Source organism: Solanum tuberosum, unplaced genomic scaffold (assembly GCF_000226075.1).
Source record: "Solanum tuberosum cultivar DM 1-3 516 R44 unplaced genomic scaffold, SolTub_3.0 scf00185, whole genome shotgun sequence".
In the NCBI taxonomy this organism is placed as follows: domain Eukaryota; kingdom Viridiplantae; phylum Streptophyta; class Magnoliopsida; order Solanales; family Solanaceae; genus Solanum; species Solanum tuberosum.
Window position 1 is genome coordinate 536,830 of NW_006239122.1, and position 16,458 is coordinate 553,287.

Here is a 16,458-nt window from a genome sequence, read left to right on the forward strand (position 1 = left end):
AAAGATAGGATTAACAAAAGATATGATAATACCGGAAGATATCGGACAGCAACCAGAGATACAAAAAACCGAGATACCTAGTTTTTATGCCAATAAGAGAATAATTGGTATATCAACCATTATACAAGAGCTAGCAAATAATTATTTAAACGGAAACGCTATATGTTATTCATAGCTCTGATACCAGTTAATGATTTATTCCAATTCAAGGGAGACTAAGGAAAGCAGATATGGATGAAGTCCAGAGATGGATTTTATCATTACTTAAGCCAGAAGAACGACCTACAACACGAGCACTAAAAGTAGGATTTATTTCGGCAGAGTTATTAACAAGATATTGCAAGCTAATTGGTCACAAATACCCTGACCACATATGTTCGAAATAGCAACGGAGAAGACAATATAAATTCCAGACGTCCAGCTGGAATAAGATAGAGACGGAAGGAGATAAAAAGAAGAAGACAAGTCAAAAAGATAAGAAAGAAAAAGTTAGTACGTAAAAATGTAAAAAAGTAGTAGTAATACTAGTGTGTCATAATAGTAATTATGACACAGAGTTACTAAGGGAAATTTATTTATTACCAAAGTAGGCTTACAACTCTCATCCTTGAACTCAAGCCTTGTGAAAAATATTCTAAGGCAAGGATCTAATGAAAAGTTCAAGGACGGTGGATGAGTCCACGGTCAGTGAACCATCTTTCAACCCAAGCTTTGTGGAAAATATTCTAAGACAAGGGTCTAAGGAATGGTTCAAGGACGGTGGAAGAGTCCACAGATCCAGTAAACCCATCCTTGAACCCAAGCCTTATAAAAATTATTCATATATTACGAAGAAACCAACTTAACATAGTCCCAGTTAGATTTCAAACAATGATAACATCATGACTCTTATAACTATACTTATGCTGGGTAAAAATTGAGCCTTTGCACATAACCAACCAGTTTAGGTGCGTAGCTGGCTTGGAGGTGGATCTCTTGAATGATCAATCTTGTGATGTCCTGTGGTAATCTACACTTTTTTTTGAAAATCCTATTATTTTTTTCACTCCAAAAATGGCATGTCGCAAGTGTAATGGAATACAAACAATGTTTAATACGTACATAAGTTACCTGAAAATGAGACACTTTTAATCACCGAAAAATATTGGAGAAAGACACTTTCAATTACTAAAAAATATTGGAGAATAAGGATATCAAACTGAGAAATAAGTATTCGGAATTGAAGGTTTATCTTGATGATTTGATTTTGTAATGGTTTTTATCAATTCTCTTATTAGGTAAATTTTATTAGATAGATTTAGTACCGAGATTAATATTAGATAAATTTTGAGGAGGAATTAGTATTGATTAAAGATTTTTTATATAATTATTTTTAAAATCATATTTACATTAGATGATAATGTACCTGGTAAATATTGTCTCTCACTATTACACTTAAAACAAACGCATATAAAAAAACATGACCGACTCAAAGGTAAGTTAATATTTTGGCTTACCTGGTAATATTTTGGCTTACCTACCTTTGTTTTTATTATCAAAAACTTATCGACAATAATAAAGATTTAAACAATTTAATCTAAAACTTTAAAATATTAGACAAACTTTTTAACTTTCATTACTTTAAAATTGAAACACAAATTTTAAAACTTGAAAAAGAATTTTATTACATTCCTAGCATCATTAGCATGGAAGGAAATAATATAAATTTTTTAATATTAATTGAAAAGGTCAAATAATAAATATCGGGAAAATAATGAAGTCTTTGAAAATTAATTATTTATAACTTCTTTTTTCAAATATGGTCGTTTTCATGAAGAAAATAATTTTGTATTAGGTTTAAAAAAATATAAAATAATGAATATAATTATTATTTCAAATAATTAATTAATACAACAACTTTTTTTTTTGGCTAAATAGGGAAATATATTACTTTAACAAAACGTATCTACATGAGCTAATTGTTGTGGGAATGCCACTATGTCAACACTGATAGTAGGATTAATATTTACGCCTAATACAGGAGCACTAAGAGTAGTAGTAATGCATATATATATATAATAACAATTTTATCCAACATATAGTACAATTATAATTTATGAATGATTTATTAATTTTCATGATTTATTTAATAGTACAGACAATATATAATTTTCATAATGAACATAAATAATTTTCTTGACAATCTTGTTCCAACAAAAGACTTCTGGACTACTCTAAATCCTGTGAATTTAGTGTTGTTATATTTATAAAGTTAATAATTTTCCTATAATTAGCAATAAGTGTTATAAGTATTGCTAGTTATGAACTTTTCCCATTATTATTTGTAAATTTAAGTTATCAGTATTGATAGTATTATTGTATTTTAATTCGTTTTAGCAAGTAATTTACTCAATTTAAGATAACACATTTCATCGTTTATGAATGATTATTGAGAGTTATAAAAAAAATTAATTGATTAATAGCATAAATCCTTTTTCTATGCCAGTGTAAAATCTTATACCCTTATTATTTTACTCTTATATATAAGAAGGAATTAGGGGCTTAGGGTTGTCACCATAAACTTTTGTTTAATTAAACCGAATACAAATATTGAAACTAGTCGCAGTTATTTTTTTTAAATTAAAAAAATTAGTCGATCGAATTGTATATTTGTTAAATATTTATTTATCTCATCGTTTGTAATAAAATGATGAGATTAGTTATTACACATAAATTATGAGATATCTCAATTTATGGAATAACTTTGTTTGTCTATCTTTCACTCGTACCAAATGACCCTTTATAGTTTTCAAAATATAAAAACATAATTAATGAAATACGTATCCTTTTATTTTAGGCTTCAATTTTGGTACATTTAACTTGGGGTGTTCGTGGTTCAGCTTGGATCGGTTATTGATTAAAACTATAACCAAATCAATTTAGTTAGTTTTAAATTTCTAAAATCAAACCAAACCAAATGAAAAAAATAATCGTCGGTTTAGTTATTGTCGGGTTGGTTCGATTTTTCTGATTTTTTCCATTTTAAAGTAATAATTTTTTTGAGGACATACGTATCTTGATATACACAGACACCTAGTACATGAACAATCCACATGAAAACTATTGTGGGTTCAATTAAGCAATTAGGCAATTCTAGAGTTATTATTACATGAACAAAGTGATTCAATTAAGAGAAAGTGTGACGACTATCTTATGTGAGGTAGGTAGGTAAGACTAAAGTAATGGATTTTGATGGACTTGGATTTAGGGTTGTATTAGTTGGGCAAAAATTTAAGTATTGGGCTTGAGAAAATGGTAACTTAAAGACTTAACTTAATTAAAATTTAACAAAATATTTGTATTTTATTTAGGGAAAATTGTATGAAATAGCAAACTATTAATTCAAATTAAATGCTATAGCCATAGTTTATTTTAATTGTAATTCGCAGCAAACATTCTCTGCTTTTGCCATTTGATTCGGTATACAATTAGCCATTTTATACATTTCGGTATAAAATGTATAAAATGCATTTGTGTTTGTATAAAAGTGAGAGAAAAGTGTATGTACAAATACAAATACATATATTTTTCGTCCTATACACTTATAATTATAGAAATACAGATCTTATTATACAAATTACAATGTATAAAATGAATTTATACAAAACTGAACAATTTGTATAAAATTGGATGTTTGTAGCGAATTATACAAATCAAAAGCTCCATAACAAACATAAAATTTGCTATGGAGCGCAACTATGCAAACTATACCTATAACATACAAATATGATTTTTATGTTTGCTATATGTGAAAGTTGCTCTTTTATTTATGAGTAATATATAAATAATTATAAAATTTAAATATCTAATTTCCCGGTCCGGTTTGATTTGGTTATTTTTGCGGTTTGTTTTTAGTAAAACTAGAACCAAACCAAATAATACTGATTTTCAAAATTTAAAACCAAACCAAATATCAAATTTTTAATCAATTTAATTCGGATTAGAGTTAGATTTGATCTTTTAATCATAACCATGAACAACCCTACATTTAACCCCTTCTTCCCAATTTACTCTCCCCCTCCACCCTCCAATCTCTTTCCCTTTCGCTCTAACCCCAATTTCGATACATTTAAATTCCTTTGATTCAAAGATTGCATGAAGCTTCTTTTGTTTTTCCCATCTATTATTCAATATTTGCATTATAGTCCAATTAAATTCTATTCATGCCAAAAAGTCCACATTGAGGGTAACACATTCCCTAACCACCGAGAATTTTGAACCCATGATTAAGAATAAAAGAATACTTACCGCTCCACCACAATTCTTATTGGTATTTCAAGAAACATTCAAGCACCATGGAAGTCACTTAAGCTTTGAAAATTGAAAATCAATTGAAGAGTTTGTGTGGATGAAATTTGAAATGGTGATTATTTGGTGTTGAATATATCTCAAAAATTATTTATTGTTTCTTCGATTATTTTTGACGATCAAGCTCCAACAAAAAAGATCTGGACAGATTTGGTGTTAAATATATCTCAAAAATTTGATTACATCTTAGAAAGATATTTTTTATTCTACTTAGCTAATTAAATAAATATCATGCACTTTAATACTTTAATTCTGATATTCAAATGCACATATACATTAACACGTGTTTAACAGTATTTTTAGTCTATAGAAGTTTTGGTCAATCAATTTTATTTTTTTTTAAAATAAAATAAATGTAAATAAGAGTATAATGTCTAGCCATGGGAAAAAAGATTTATGCTATTGAAGAAATTTTTCATAAAAGATTAAATGAGTTATCTAAAAATCGAATAAGTTACCTACTAAAACAAATTAAAATATAGTAACACCATTAAAATTACACTATATATGTAAATTAAATTTATAAATAATAATGAAAAAATAATTCATAAATAGCAATCAAATAACTCTTATTCAATTAAACACTTGGATTGATTATAGGATTTTTTGAATTTGATTAATTATCAAAGACAAGTCTATACGTTAATTGATTGTAGGATCTTATTTGAACATTTGTATTTAAGATGTTGACTATTACAATGTAGACAAATTTGGAATATCTCAATCCCATATTAAAAGGGAATTAAATATATTTAAGATATAATAACATTAATGGTAGTTTTACCTTTTAAAGAATATTTCCACATATGTTGCTAATTAATTATTTGCATTTTATATTTTAAATCAACCCATATTTATTGTCTCAAACAAAAAAATTGGGATAAGTTGAAGCGAGATTAAAAAAAATGGGGAGATTAATTTCTAGCTCTTCATCTATGTCACTAGTATTCCTCCTTCCCTACATTTTTCTAGTAAGTGTTGAAATCTTTAATTCAAATTTAAGAGCAAATGCTATCACCCCAATAATTCAGAGAGCTTGCGATTCTTCTACTGTAAAAGATTTTTGCTATAATGTTTTTGGAAATGATACAGTGGCAATATGGGCAAGAACTAAATTCAATATTCAAGATGTTGCAATTCAAATGGCATATTCAAACTACACAAATATTGCAAGGAAGGTTTTGTCGGTTACTACAAATGAAACAAATCCAGAATTTAAGAAACTTTACAGGAAGTGTCTCCATCAGTATATACTTTTGAAATCAGATTTCGAGGATATGATTCATCACTTAGTCTTCAGTGGTGATTTGGATGAAGCGTCTCAACGTGCATCTACTCATCTATTTACTTGTATACATTATTTCTACTACTCTCCAAATATTCCAAATCCCATCGCTAAGGAAAATGAAAATCTTGCTTACTTTTTTGAACTTATTAGGGATATTTATTTAGCATCTTTTGACTAATTTGGAGCATATATTTTCTCCTATGATTATATGAATTTCAAATTTATGATCCATGAATTTGATTTAATAAACTTTTATATTTTCAAGGGTTATGAGATTTTCACTGTGGTGTTGTATTTTAAATTGATTTTACTGATTATTTATTTATATTATTATGTGCTTAATTACTTGATTGTCTAGTCACGATTAAATACTATTTACGAATCTTATTATAAATTTGAACATGGAAATAGGATTTTGATATTGCAATACTATTGAATAATGTGAGAAAGTGACAAAGGGTAAAATCCAAGAAGAGGTTGAAGGAGCTAAGCTAGAGGGGGCACATATATATATATAAGAAAATGGGTACGTTGTAAATAATATGTGTTTGGTAGGAAGGAAAATGTTTTCTAGAAAATATTTTTAGGAAAATAAGTTGATTTCTAATTTATTTTCTCGTGTTTGGTTGGTGAGTGAAAAATATTTTTGAAAAACATTTTCTAGTATATGGTTGGTGAAAAAATAATATTTTCAGAAAATATCTTTTACTTTTGGCTAGAGAGTGAAAAAAAAAAACCTTTTAGGAAAATAACTTTTGACATCAACCTTAGTAATCGATCCCGACACCCGGATCAGGGTACGATTCCAATGATCGAATTGGAATCTGACTCTGACATTTGACTCGGAACCTGAATGCGACACGTGAACCCATAATCCAAACCTGAATATGACCCCGACGATCCGAACCTGAATATGACCCCAACGATCAATCTAAGATCATATTTGAACACTTGATTCAAGACCTTATCCCAAATTCCGACCTGATACCCGACTTTTGAACTGGACCTGACCCTGACCCCCACAATGACACCCAATCCTGATGACTAATTCAGAGCCCAATCTCGATATCCGACCCCAATTTAGGACTCAATTTCTAAACTCGGAATATGACCTCGACATCCGACTCGGGAATTGACTTTCAAATTCTGATCTAACCCCCCAACACTTGAACCAAGACCTGACATTCGAATCGAAACCTGACTTTAATATTTAAATAAAAATAATAAATTGTATTAATGGTAATAAGAGAAGAAAAGTAACAAATTGTAATAATGGTGAAGAAAGAGATAAATAAATTATTTTAATTTTTTTTTGTTGATTTTATAAACTGAAAGAGAGAAAAAAATTTGGGAAAAAGATCCACAAAATTAACAAAAATAAATAAATAATAATCTTAGCCAAAGAGAGGTTTTCTGGTGGTGCCCCCGGATTCTATCATCTTTTCAAGAGCTTTGCCCATCAAATATTGAATGACCTTTTTTCCATTCACTATTATAAAAATAACCTCTTATTAAATATTAATTTTTAGTTAATGAGTTATTAATTTGAATCTAATTAAATGCTAAATCATAGTCATACTGAATGTGATTAATATTAAATCTTTGATTCCAACTTAAATCTATTTGGATAGACTTATTTTAAATGTTTAAGTCAAAATAATTTTAAAGCATTTTTAAAACGGATAAGGGTCCTATTTGTCCTTTTATTTTAAGAAAAAGGTCATATGTACTCTTCGTCATACTTTTTTTGATATATTTGTCTTTGTTATCTAACTTTGGACACATATTTATCCTTGTACAATTAAGTATAATATCACCACTTTTATTATCATACGTGACACTTACATTGTTCTTATATGACGCTTACGTGGCTCCACATGTATATATTATTCTATTCGACCCAACCAAGCTGCAGCAGTTTGGCGGAGAGACGACATGGATGGCTGTGGGTGCCACTAATCCCTTTAGCAATTAAATCTTCACATTCCTATCCAAAAAGAAAGACCATAAATTTTCATAGGAGCAAAAGCCAAAAATACACAAAAAGAACAAAAAAAAACAGCATAAGTTTTATGCTTTATTAGTTCAACATGATAAAACATGCATCTTTTTTCCTTGAAGCTGTACCTATTAATAAATGGCAAAAAGCTTCAATCATCATGGCTTCTATTTCATGTCTTGATTGAAATTAGGATTAATGAGTCTTTACATTGGTTGAATCGGATTTTACTAAATGAGTCAAATAGTAAGTAAATTTTTAATTATAATAAAAATATTATACACGTGGAGCCATAAAAGTGGTGACATGATACTTAACTGTACAAAGACAAATATGTGCCCAAAGTTGAATGACAAATATATCAAAAACAAAAAGGTATGTTGAAGGATTTGTTTAATTAAACCGAAATTATAATAATTTCGGATTTTTTCAGAACTCGCGGATACATTGCTCCTTTCCCCGATACATAGCAAACAATACATAAGTTATGTATTAGGCATATAAGTTATGTATCAAATACAAACTATAAATCGGATTCATACTGATTTAGATTTAAAATTATCAACAATAACATTTGTGCCAAAAACATTGCACACAAACAAAGTTATAATGTATCTGATAGAGGTGAAGTGATGTAACAAGATGTTAAAAAAGAGAGAAGGAAAAAAGGGAATTTTGGTAATTAATTCAAATGATAGGAATTCTTTTAGAGATTATATTATCTTAAGTCACGCAATTACTTAATTTTCTCAAATCATTTTCACTCAACTTTGTTTTTGAAAATCAAAACTCCCTCTCAACTATGAACAATAGTCATTCTCCCCCTTTTATCCTAATTGATTTTTAAAAATACCTATTTCATCCTTTGCATTAATTATCAACATTTCTATTTTCCTTTTACTTCATTAACGTCATATAAAAATTTTTACTCTATGCAACAAATTTCTATGAAAAAATAAATAGAATAAATAGAATAAAAATAAATATTTCATTGATAATCAAAACTCTAATATCTATTTATACAAATAAAATAATAATAGGTAGTGATAATTTTTTAATAATTTCTTTAGTAAAATAGAGGTATATTTTATAACAAATTTTCTAAAGGATGATCTATTTATATTGTAAATAAAATTTTAATCTAAATAATATTCCATTATCGACAATCAAATATCATATATCTATATAGACATCGAAGAATAAGAAAAAAATGAAGTATGTGTTACAAATCCATTTAATTATGGATGTTTCTTTTCATCAATAACCTAACATAATGTATTAATTTAATGTATGCCTTAAAGATTACTAACGTATTTTGGTTTAAGGTTGTAAACGAATGATTTCTACATCCTATAAAAGGGTATTCTTTCACCCTTAAGAAAGACAACAAAAAAGAGATAAAAGAATACTCTCTACTCTATACTTCTCATTAGCATTTGTCTTCCATTTCTTGTTTAGTATTATTGTATTTTTCTCATTTTACAACACGTTATCAATACGAGTCTCTAACCAATTAAGACTTACTTAATTCAGAATTACCTTTTTCCCTAAAAGTTAATCAATTCTCTTTCCGAGTCAGGTATACATTTATATGTTTATAACATCTCTAATAAGACTTACATAAGTCATTGATCTACGCTTTAATTACTGCATACATAACTTGTTTTAGGTATTATTGTGGTACTTTACTAGGCATGATAATCAATACATTTCCGATTTATATTATTATGCTATTGATATGCTACTAACCTATAACTCTAAATTAATTACTAAGCAATATAATAGCATGCTAGTTAAAATACTCGTAATATTTTTTGTCATACATTTATGATAAGTATTTGTGTGTCATAAAGAAGAATTGTATTGTATTAAATATGACTTGAAATTCTTACAAACCTTTGGCGTTAATATCTATTGAAACATGTAATAAATGTTGTTGAAGAATTAAGAAAATATATTAAGTCTACCGTTTCAATACTTCATCAATTTACATGCTTTTGAGACATTCAATGTGCATTCATATAACATATAATATCTTTTATAATCATATTATAATTTATTATTTGAAACATTAATTTATCTTTTATTATAAAGAAATCAAAATCATGTTTTAACTCAACTATTTTATGATAGTTTTCATCATGTCGAATTTGTCAAAGCTTGAATTTGTGGTATTTGATATTTCTGGAAAAAATTATTTGTCATGGGTACTTGATGTTGAAATTCACCTTACCGCTAAGGGTCTTGGTGATAGTATAATCGAAGGAAATAAAGCATCAAGTCGAGATAAAGCGAAAACTATGATTTTCCTTCGTCATCATCTTGCTGAAAGCCTGAAGGTTGAATACTTGACGGTAAAAGATCCACTTGAATTGTGGATAGGTTTGAAAGAGAGGTATGACCACCTCAAGGCAACTGTATTGCCAAGGGCTAGTTATGAGTGGATGCACTTACGGTTTCAAGATTATAAAATCGTAATTGAGTATAACTCTGTTGTATTTAGAATAACTTCCCAATTGAAATTATGTGGGGAAACTATAAAAGATGAGGACATGTTGATAAAGACACTAACTACTTCCCATGCCTCTAATTTGATATTACAACAATAATATCGTGAAAAAGGTTTTTCAAAAATACTCTGAATTGATCTCATGCCTTCTGGTGGCTGAGCAACATAATGACCTTTTAATGAGAAACCATGAAGCCCGTCCCACTGGAAGTGCTCCGTTACCGAAAGCACACATGATAGAAGAACACGACCAGTCTGAAATACGACAAAATAATCGGGGTCATGATAATGTGCGTGGGCGTGGCAAAGGCAAAAGACGATATAATAATCGTCGAGGTGGTGGTCATAACAAAAGGGAGAACAATGTGGGTTCTCAAAATAATCTTTCTAAAGGAAAGGGCGATCACTGTCATCGTTGTGGCCTTAAAGGTCATTGGAAAAATGAATGTCAGGCACCTGAGCATTTTGTTAGGCTGTATCAAAATTCCATCAAAAGGAAAGGAAATAAAGGCGGTGCCTCCTCTTCTAATGCCCGCGTGGAGTCACACTTGACTCTCAAAGATGATGCTCAAGCAGGATATTCTCAAAAATATGATGAGAATGTTGAGGCAAATTTAGCATTGAAAGATGATGCTTTTGATGGGCTCAATGATATTACTCATCTAGAAGCTGAGGACTTCTTTGGGGATTGCAATTGAAGATTGATAATTGAACTGGGAAATAAATAATGTTGTTATGTGTTTTTAATGTCTTATTTAAAGTTCATGTACTTAAATTTTGTTTTGTTAAGTTTCGTACTTCTTATTATGTATTTCTATTTTTATGAAGATAAATAAAATTTCCTAGTCTTCAGTTGGATTCAGTATGAGTAATGAAGATATGTGCTTTCTGGACAGTGCCACAACTCATACGATACTAAGAGAAAAGAAATATTTCTCTCATTTGTTAATGAAAAAGACATATGTTAATACAATATTTGGTAGTACAAAATTGATTGAGGGCTCTGGATGAGCGGCCTTATTACTACCCGAAGGAACATTATTGGTAATTGATAATGCATTGTATTGTAGTAAGTCTCAAATAAACTTGTTGAGTTTCAAGGTTATTCGCCAAAATGGCTATCATGTTGAGACTGCAAATGAAGGAAAGGTTGAATACCTTTATATTACTACAATAAATGCAGAGAAGAAAACTGTGCATGGATAATTGCATGAACTTTCTTCTGGGTTGTATCATACAAATATTGGTACGGTTGAATCACATGCTGTAGTAAACAAAAGATTTACTGATTTCAATGATTTTATCATTTGGCATGACCGGTTGGGCCATCCTGGTTATAATATGATGCACAAAATAATTGAGAATTCACATGGGCATACTTTGAAGAACCAAAATGTTCTTCAATCAAAGGAATTCTCTTGTGTTGCTTGTTCACAAGGAAAGTTGGTTATCAAACCATCATTGGCTAAGATTGGGGGGGGGGGAATCCCCTGCATTTCTGGAACAGATACAGGGTGATATATGTGAACCTATTCACTCTGCATGTGGACCATTTAAATATTATATGGTCTTGATAGATGCATCTACAAGATGGTCACATGCATGTTTATTGTCAACTCGCAATATGGCTTTTGCGAGATTGTTGGCTCAAATAATAAGGTTAAAAGCACAATTTCCTGATTATACAATAAAGACAATTCGTCTTGATAATGCTGGTGAGTTTACATCTCATGCATTTAATGATTATTGTTTGTCCACTGGAATAATAGTTGAACATCCTTTTGTACATGTTCATACTCAAAATGGTTTAGCAGAGTTATTAATTAATCGTCCCCAATTAATAGCTAGACTATTGTTGACAAAGTTGCCTATTTCAATATGGGGGCATGCTATATTGCATGCATCAACACTTGCGCGCATAAGGCCAACCATCTATCATGACATCTCCCCATTGCAATTGGTTTTTGGTCAAGAGCCAAACATTTCTCATCTTAAAATCTTTGATTTTGCGGTATATGTTCCAATGGTTCCACCGCAACACACAAAGATGGGTCCCCAAAGAAGGTTGGGGATATATGTTGGGTATAAATCTCGTTCTATTATAAAATATTTGGAACCTAGAACTGGAGATTTATTTACAGTTGTTGATTGTCATTTTGATGAATCAATATACCCAACATTAGGGGGAGAACAAAAGCAGTTGGGAAATGAGATAGATTGGAATTCACTTTCACTGTCTCATTTAGATCCTCGAACAAATCAATGTGAGCAAGAAGTTCAAAAGATGATTTATTTGCAGAATATTGCAAAACAACTGCCAAATGCATTTACTAACCTTCCACAGCTTACTAAATCATATATCCCAGCTGCTAATGCTCAAGTTCGAGTTGATGTCCCGATAGGACAAAGTGTTAAGGCAAACGAGTTTGGACAACACTTAAAACGTGGTAGACCAATTGGTTTCAAGGATAAAAATCCTTGAAAAAGGAAAGTAATAAATGATCAAGATGATCATAATATGGAGGCAAATTCTCATGAAGAGCTCCGAGACATAATAAATGATGACACCACTAAGGAGGTCTATGCACCTGAAAAATAATGAGAGTGAGGAAATCTCAATAAATTATGTCTCAATGAGAAAAAGGTGGAATCGAAATAATATTGTGGTGGATAATATTTTTTGCCTATAATGTTGCAGTTGAAATAACGCAACAAGATGAAGATTTAGAACCAAGATCTGTCAATGAATGTAGACAGAGAAATGATTGGTCAAAATGAAAGGAAGCAATTCAAACAGAATTGACTTCACTTGAAAAACGTTAAGTTTTTGGACCAATACTCCGAACACCTAAAGGTGTCAAGCCAGTGGGGCACAAATGGGTTTTTGTGCGAAAACACAATGAAAATGATAAAGTCGTAAGATATAAAGCACGACTTGTGGCACAAGGATTTTTGCAGAGGCCTGACATTGATTATGAGGAGACGTATTCTCTTGTGGTAGATCCAACTACCTTTATGTATCTAATAAATATGACAGTTCATGAAAAGCTTGAAATGCATTTAATGGACGTTGTCTTGGCCTATTTATATGGCTCACTAGACCACAATATTTTTATGAAAATTCCTGACTAAAACATATAAAAATTCAAAAGAAAGTTATTCAATAAAACTTCAGAAATCCTTATATGGATTGAAACAATCAGGGCGAATGTGGTATAATCGTCTTAGCGAATACTTGCTAAAGGAAGGGTATAAGAATGAACCTATTTGTCCTTGTATTTTTATACGAAGGTCAAAATCTGAATTTGTAATAATAGCTGTTTATGTTGATGACTTGAACATCATTGGAACTCCTAAAGAGCTTTCAAAAGTTGTTGAGTGTTTGAAGAAAGAATTTGAAATGAAAGATTTTGGTAAGACAAATTTTGGTCTTCAGATTGAACATTTGACAAATGGAATATTTATCCATCAATCAACATATACTGAAAAGGTTTTGAAGCGATTTTACATGGATAAATCACACCCATTGAGTACCCCTGATGGTTGTGAGATCTCTCGGTATAAATAAAGATCCATTCTGACCTCAAGAAAATGATGATGAGATTCTTGGTGATGAAACACCATATTTCAGTGCTATTGGGGTGCTAATGTACCTTGCCAACAATACCCGACCTGATATTTGTTTCGCAGTAAGTTTATTGGCGAGATTCAACTCATGTCCAGTAAGAAGACATTGAAAAGGTGTTAAGCATATATTCAGATATCTTCAAGGAACAATTGATATGGGATTGTTGAATTCTAATGCATCTAAGTCAGAATTGATCGGTTATGCAGATTTAGGATATTTGTCTGACCTACATAAAACTAGATCTCAGACATGCTATTTATTCACATATGGAGGTACAACTATATCATGGCGTTCTATGAAGCAGACAATAGTTGCTACTTCTTCAAATCATGCAGAGATAATAGCCATTCATGAAGCCAGTCGAGAGTGTGTATGGTTGAGATCAATGACTCAACACATTTTGCAATTATGCGGTCTTTCTGTGTAAACAAAGACTCCAACAATATTGTATGAAGATAATGCTGCTTGCATAGCTCAATTAAAGGAATGATATATCAAAGGAGACCGAACAAAACATATTTCACCTAAGTTCTTTTTCACACATGATCTTCAACAAAATGGTGAGATAAATGTTCAACAAATTCGTTCGAGTGATAATCTTGCATATTTATTCACTAAGGCATTGTCAATGCCAACATTTGAGAAGCTAAGATATAAGATTGGAATACGTCGTCTCCAATATATCAAATAAAGTTTCATTAGGGGAGTAAAATACGCGTTGTACTCTTTTTCCCTTAACCAAGGTTTTGTCCCACTGGGTTTTCTTGGAAAGGTTTTTAATGAGGCATCACTCAAGGCGTATTACAAGATGTGTGTACTCTTTTTTCTTCACTAGGCTTTTTTCCACTGGGTTTTTCCTAGTAAGGTTTTAACGAGACACATTATCTATAAACATCCAAGGGGGAGTGTTACAAATCCATTTAATTATGAATGTTTCTTTTCATCAACAACCTAACATAATGTATTAATTTAATGTATGCCTTAAAGATTACTAACATATTTTGGTATAAGGTTGTAAACGAATGATATCTACATACTATAAAAGGGTATTCTTTCACCCTTAAGAAAGACAACAAAAAAGAGATAAAAGAATACTCTCTACTCTATACTTCTCATTAGCATTTGTCTTCCATTTCTTGTTTAGTACTATTATATTTTGTTCTCATTTTACAACAATATGCATCTATAAATATTTAATGCATGTAATATTATATGCAATATCTATTATATCCTTCATATTTTTAATTTTTACAAAGAGGTTTAAATAATTTATAGTACTTTTCATAAAGTTTTTAAATATCTAAAATTTATAGTTTAAAGGGAAAGAGGACAAATATACCCCCAAACTATCATAAATGATATGCAGATACCCTCCGTCATACTTTTGGGACATTGGTGCCACTACCGTCCAAAAGTAGAACATATATACTATCACGCCTCGAGCCTACACCCTAGGTGGGACTGGCACTCGAGAACCATTGCTGGCCCCAAGCGAACCCTTGGCCTGGGTTACTTGCTTCGCGGAAGACTTAATTCAACAGAGACAAGTCTATGTAATAATCTGGAATGTTATAATGGAACATTCAACTTGGCCATTAAGGCAAACTCAAGTCTTAACATAAGATAATGACAATGAAAAGACTAAAGAACTAACATCTGACTGTCTATGAAGCCTCTAAAACAACTGAGATGGATGTCGAGACAAACCCCACGACATCCTAATAAACTAATAAAATATTTGAAAGCAATAAAAAAGAGTCCTCTGGAATGCAAGAAGGCTCACCAACTGACTCTGGAGTGCTCACTGGATCAACAAGCACTGGATGCCGATCCTAGTTACCTGTGTCTGCATTATAATAAGATGCAGGCCAACTGGCATCAGTACATTGAATGTACGAGTATGCGAGTTGGAATGCTAAACACAACATAGGCTAGAAAATAATTTGAAGAACTTACCTGGCTCAATTCAACTCAACATAACTGGACTCGTTTCAATATAAAGCAGTTTAAAACGAGTGCAATATAAAGAAAAGCTGTTTAAAACATGATGTCAACTCTGTGTGTATGCAAAGATATATATATATATATATATATATATATATAACTCTGAGATTATGTAAAAATACAAATAAACTGTGTATTTAAGAATATAATTACTTCTGTGGGAGTTTCTCTAATCGACAACCATCACGTAAGAGCTATTGTGATGATACAATGTTTTGCCTCACGCTGTCAGGGCGGTCATGTACCTTGCCGATGGTATAGAACCTGAACTACTAAGTAGATCCACTAGTCTATGCTAAAAAGCACTAAAGGAATCATCTAAAAAGTATGACCCTTTTCTACCCATGATGGCTACATGGTTTATGGGGGCTGTGAGTTGTCTGAACTTTCCCCCATATCAGTGCTCAATACTACTCCAAAAAATATGATATTAGCTCGTATGTTTAAAACATACATCTTTCTGTGAATTGAGATTAGTGCTCAAAAACTTAGCTCAAAGGCTATCTTGGAAATCAAAGTTTCCTCTCTTGCTTCTTTTAGAAAGCGATTACTCTTTTATGAAAACTAACCCGAAGGCACTTTGGAAATAGAGGTTTCCTTTCTTGTTTAAATGTGAAAACATTTTAAACCCTTTGGGAATACATAGTCCCCATATACTTTTGAAGAAATGAACTTCAACTCTT

The 16,458-nt window shown here is 30.7% G+C and overlaps 1 protein-coding gene across 1 annotated transcript; it reads left to right on the forward strand.

Annotated features, from left to right (window-relative positions):
• The first annotated feature begins 9,775 nt into the window (after positions 1 to 9,775).
• On the forward strand, positions 9,776 to 10,841 carry LOC107062095 (uncharacterized). Its single transcript, XM_015312326.1, has 2 exons — positions 9,776 to 10,108; positions 10,257 to 10,841. Exons 1-2 carry the CDS (start codon positions 9,776 to 9,778, stop codon positions 10,839 to 10,841), a joined length of 918 nt encoding a protein of 305 aa, XP_015167812.1.
• Positions 10,842 to 16,458: the final 5,617 nt, after the last annotated feature.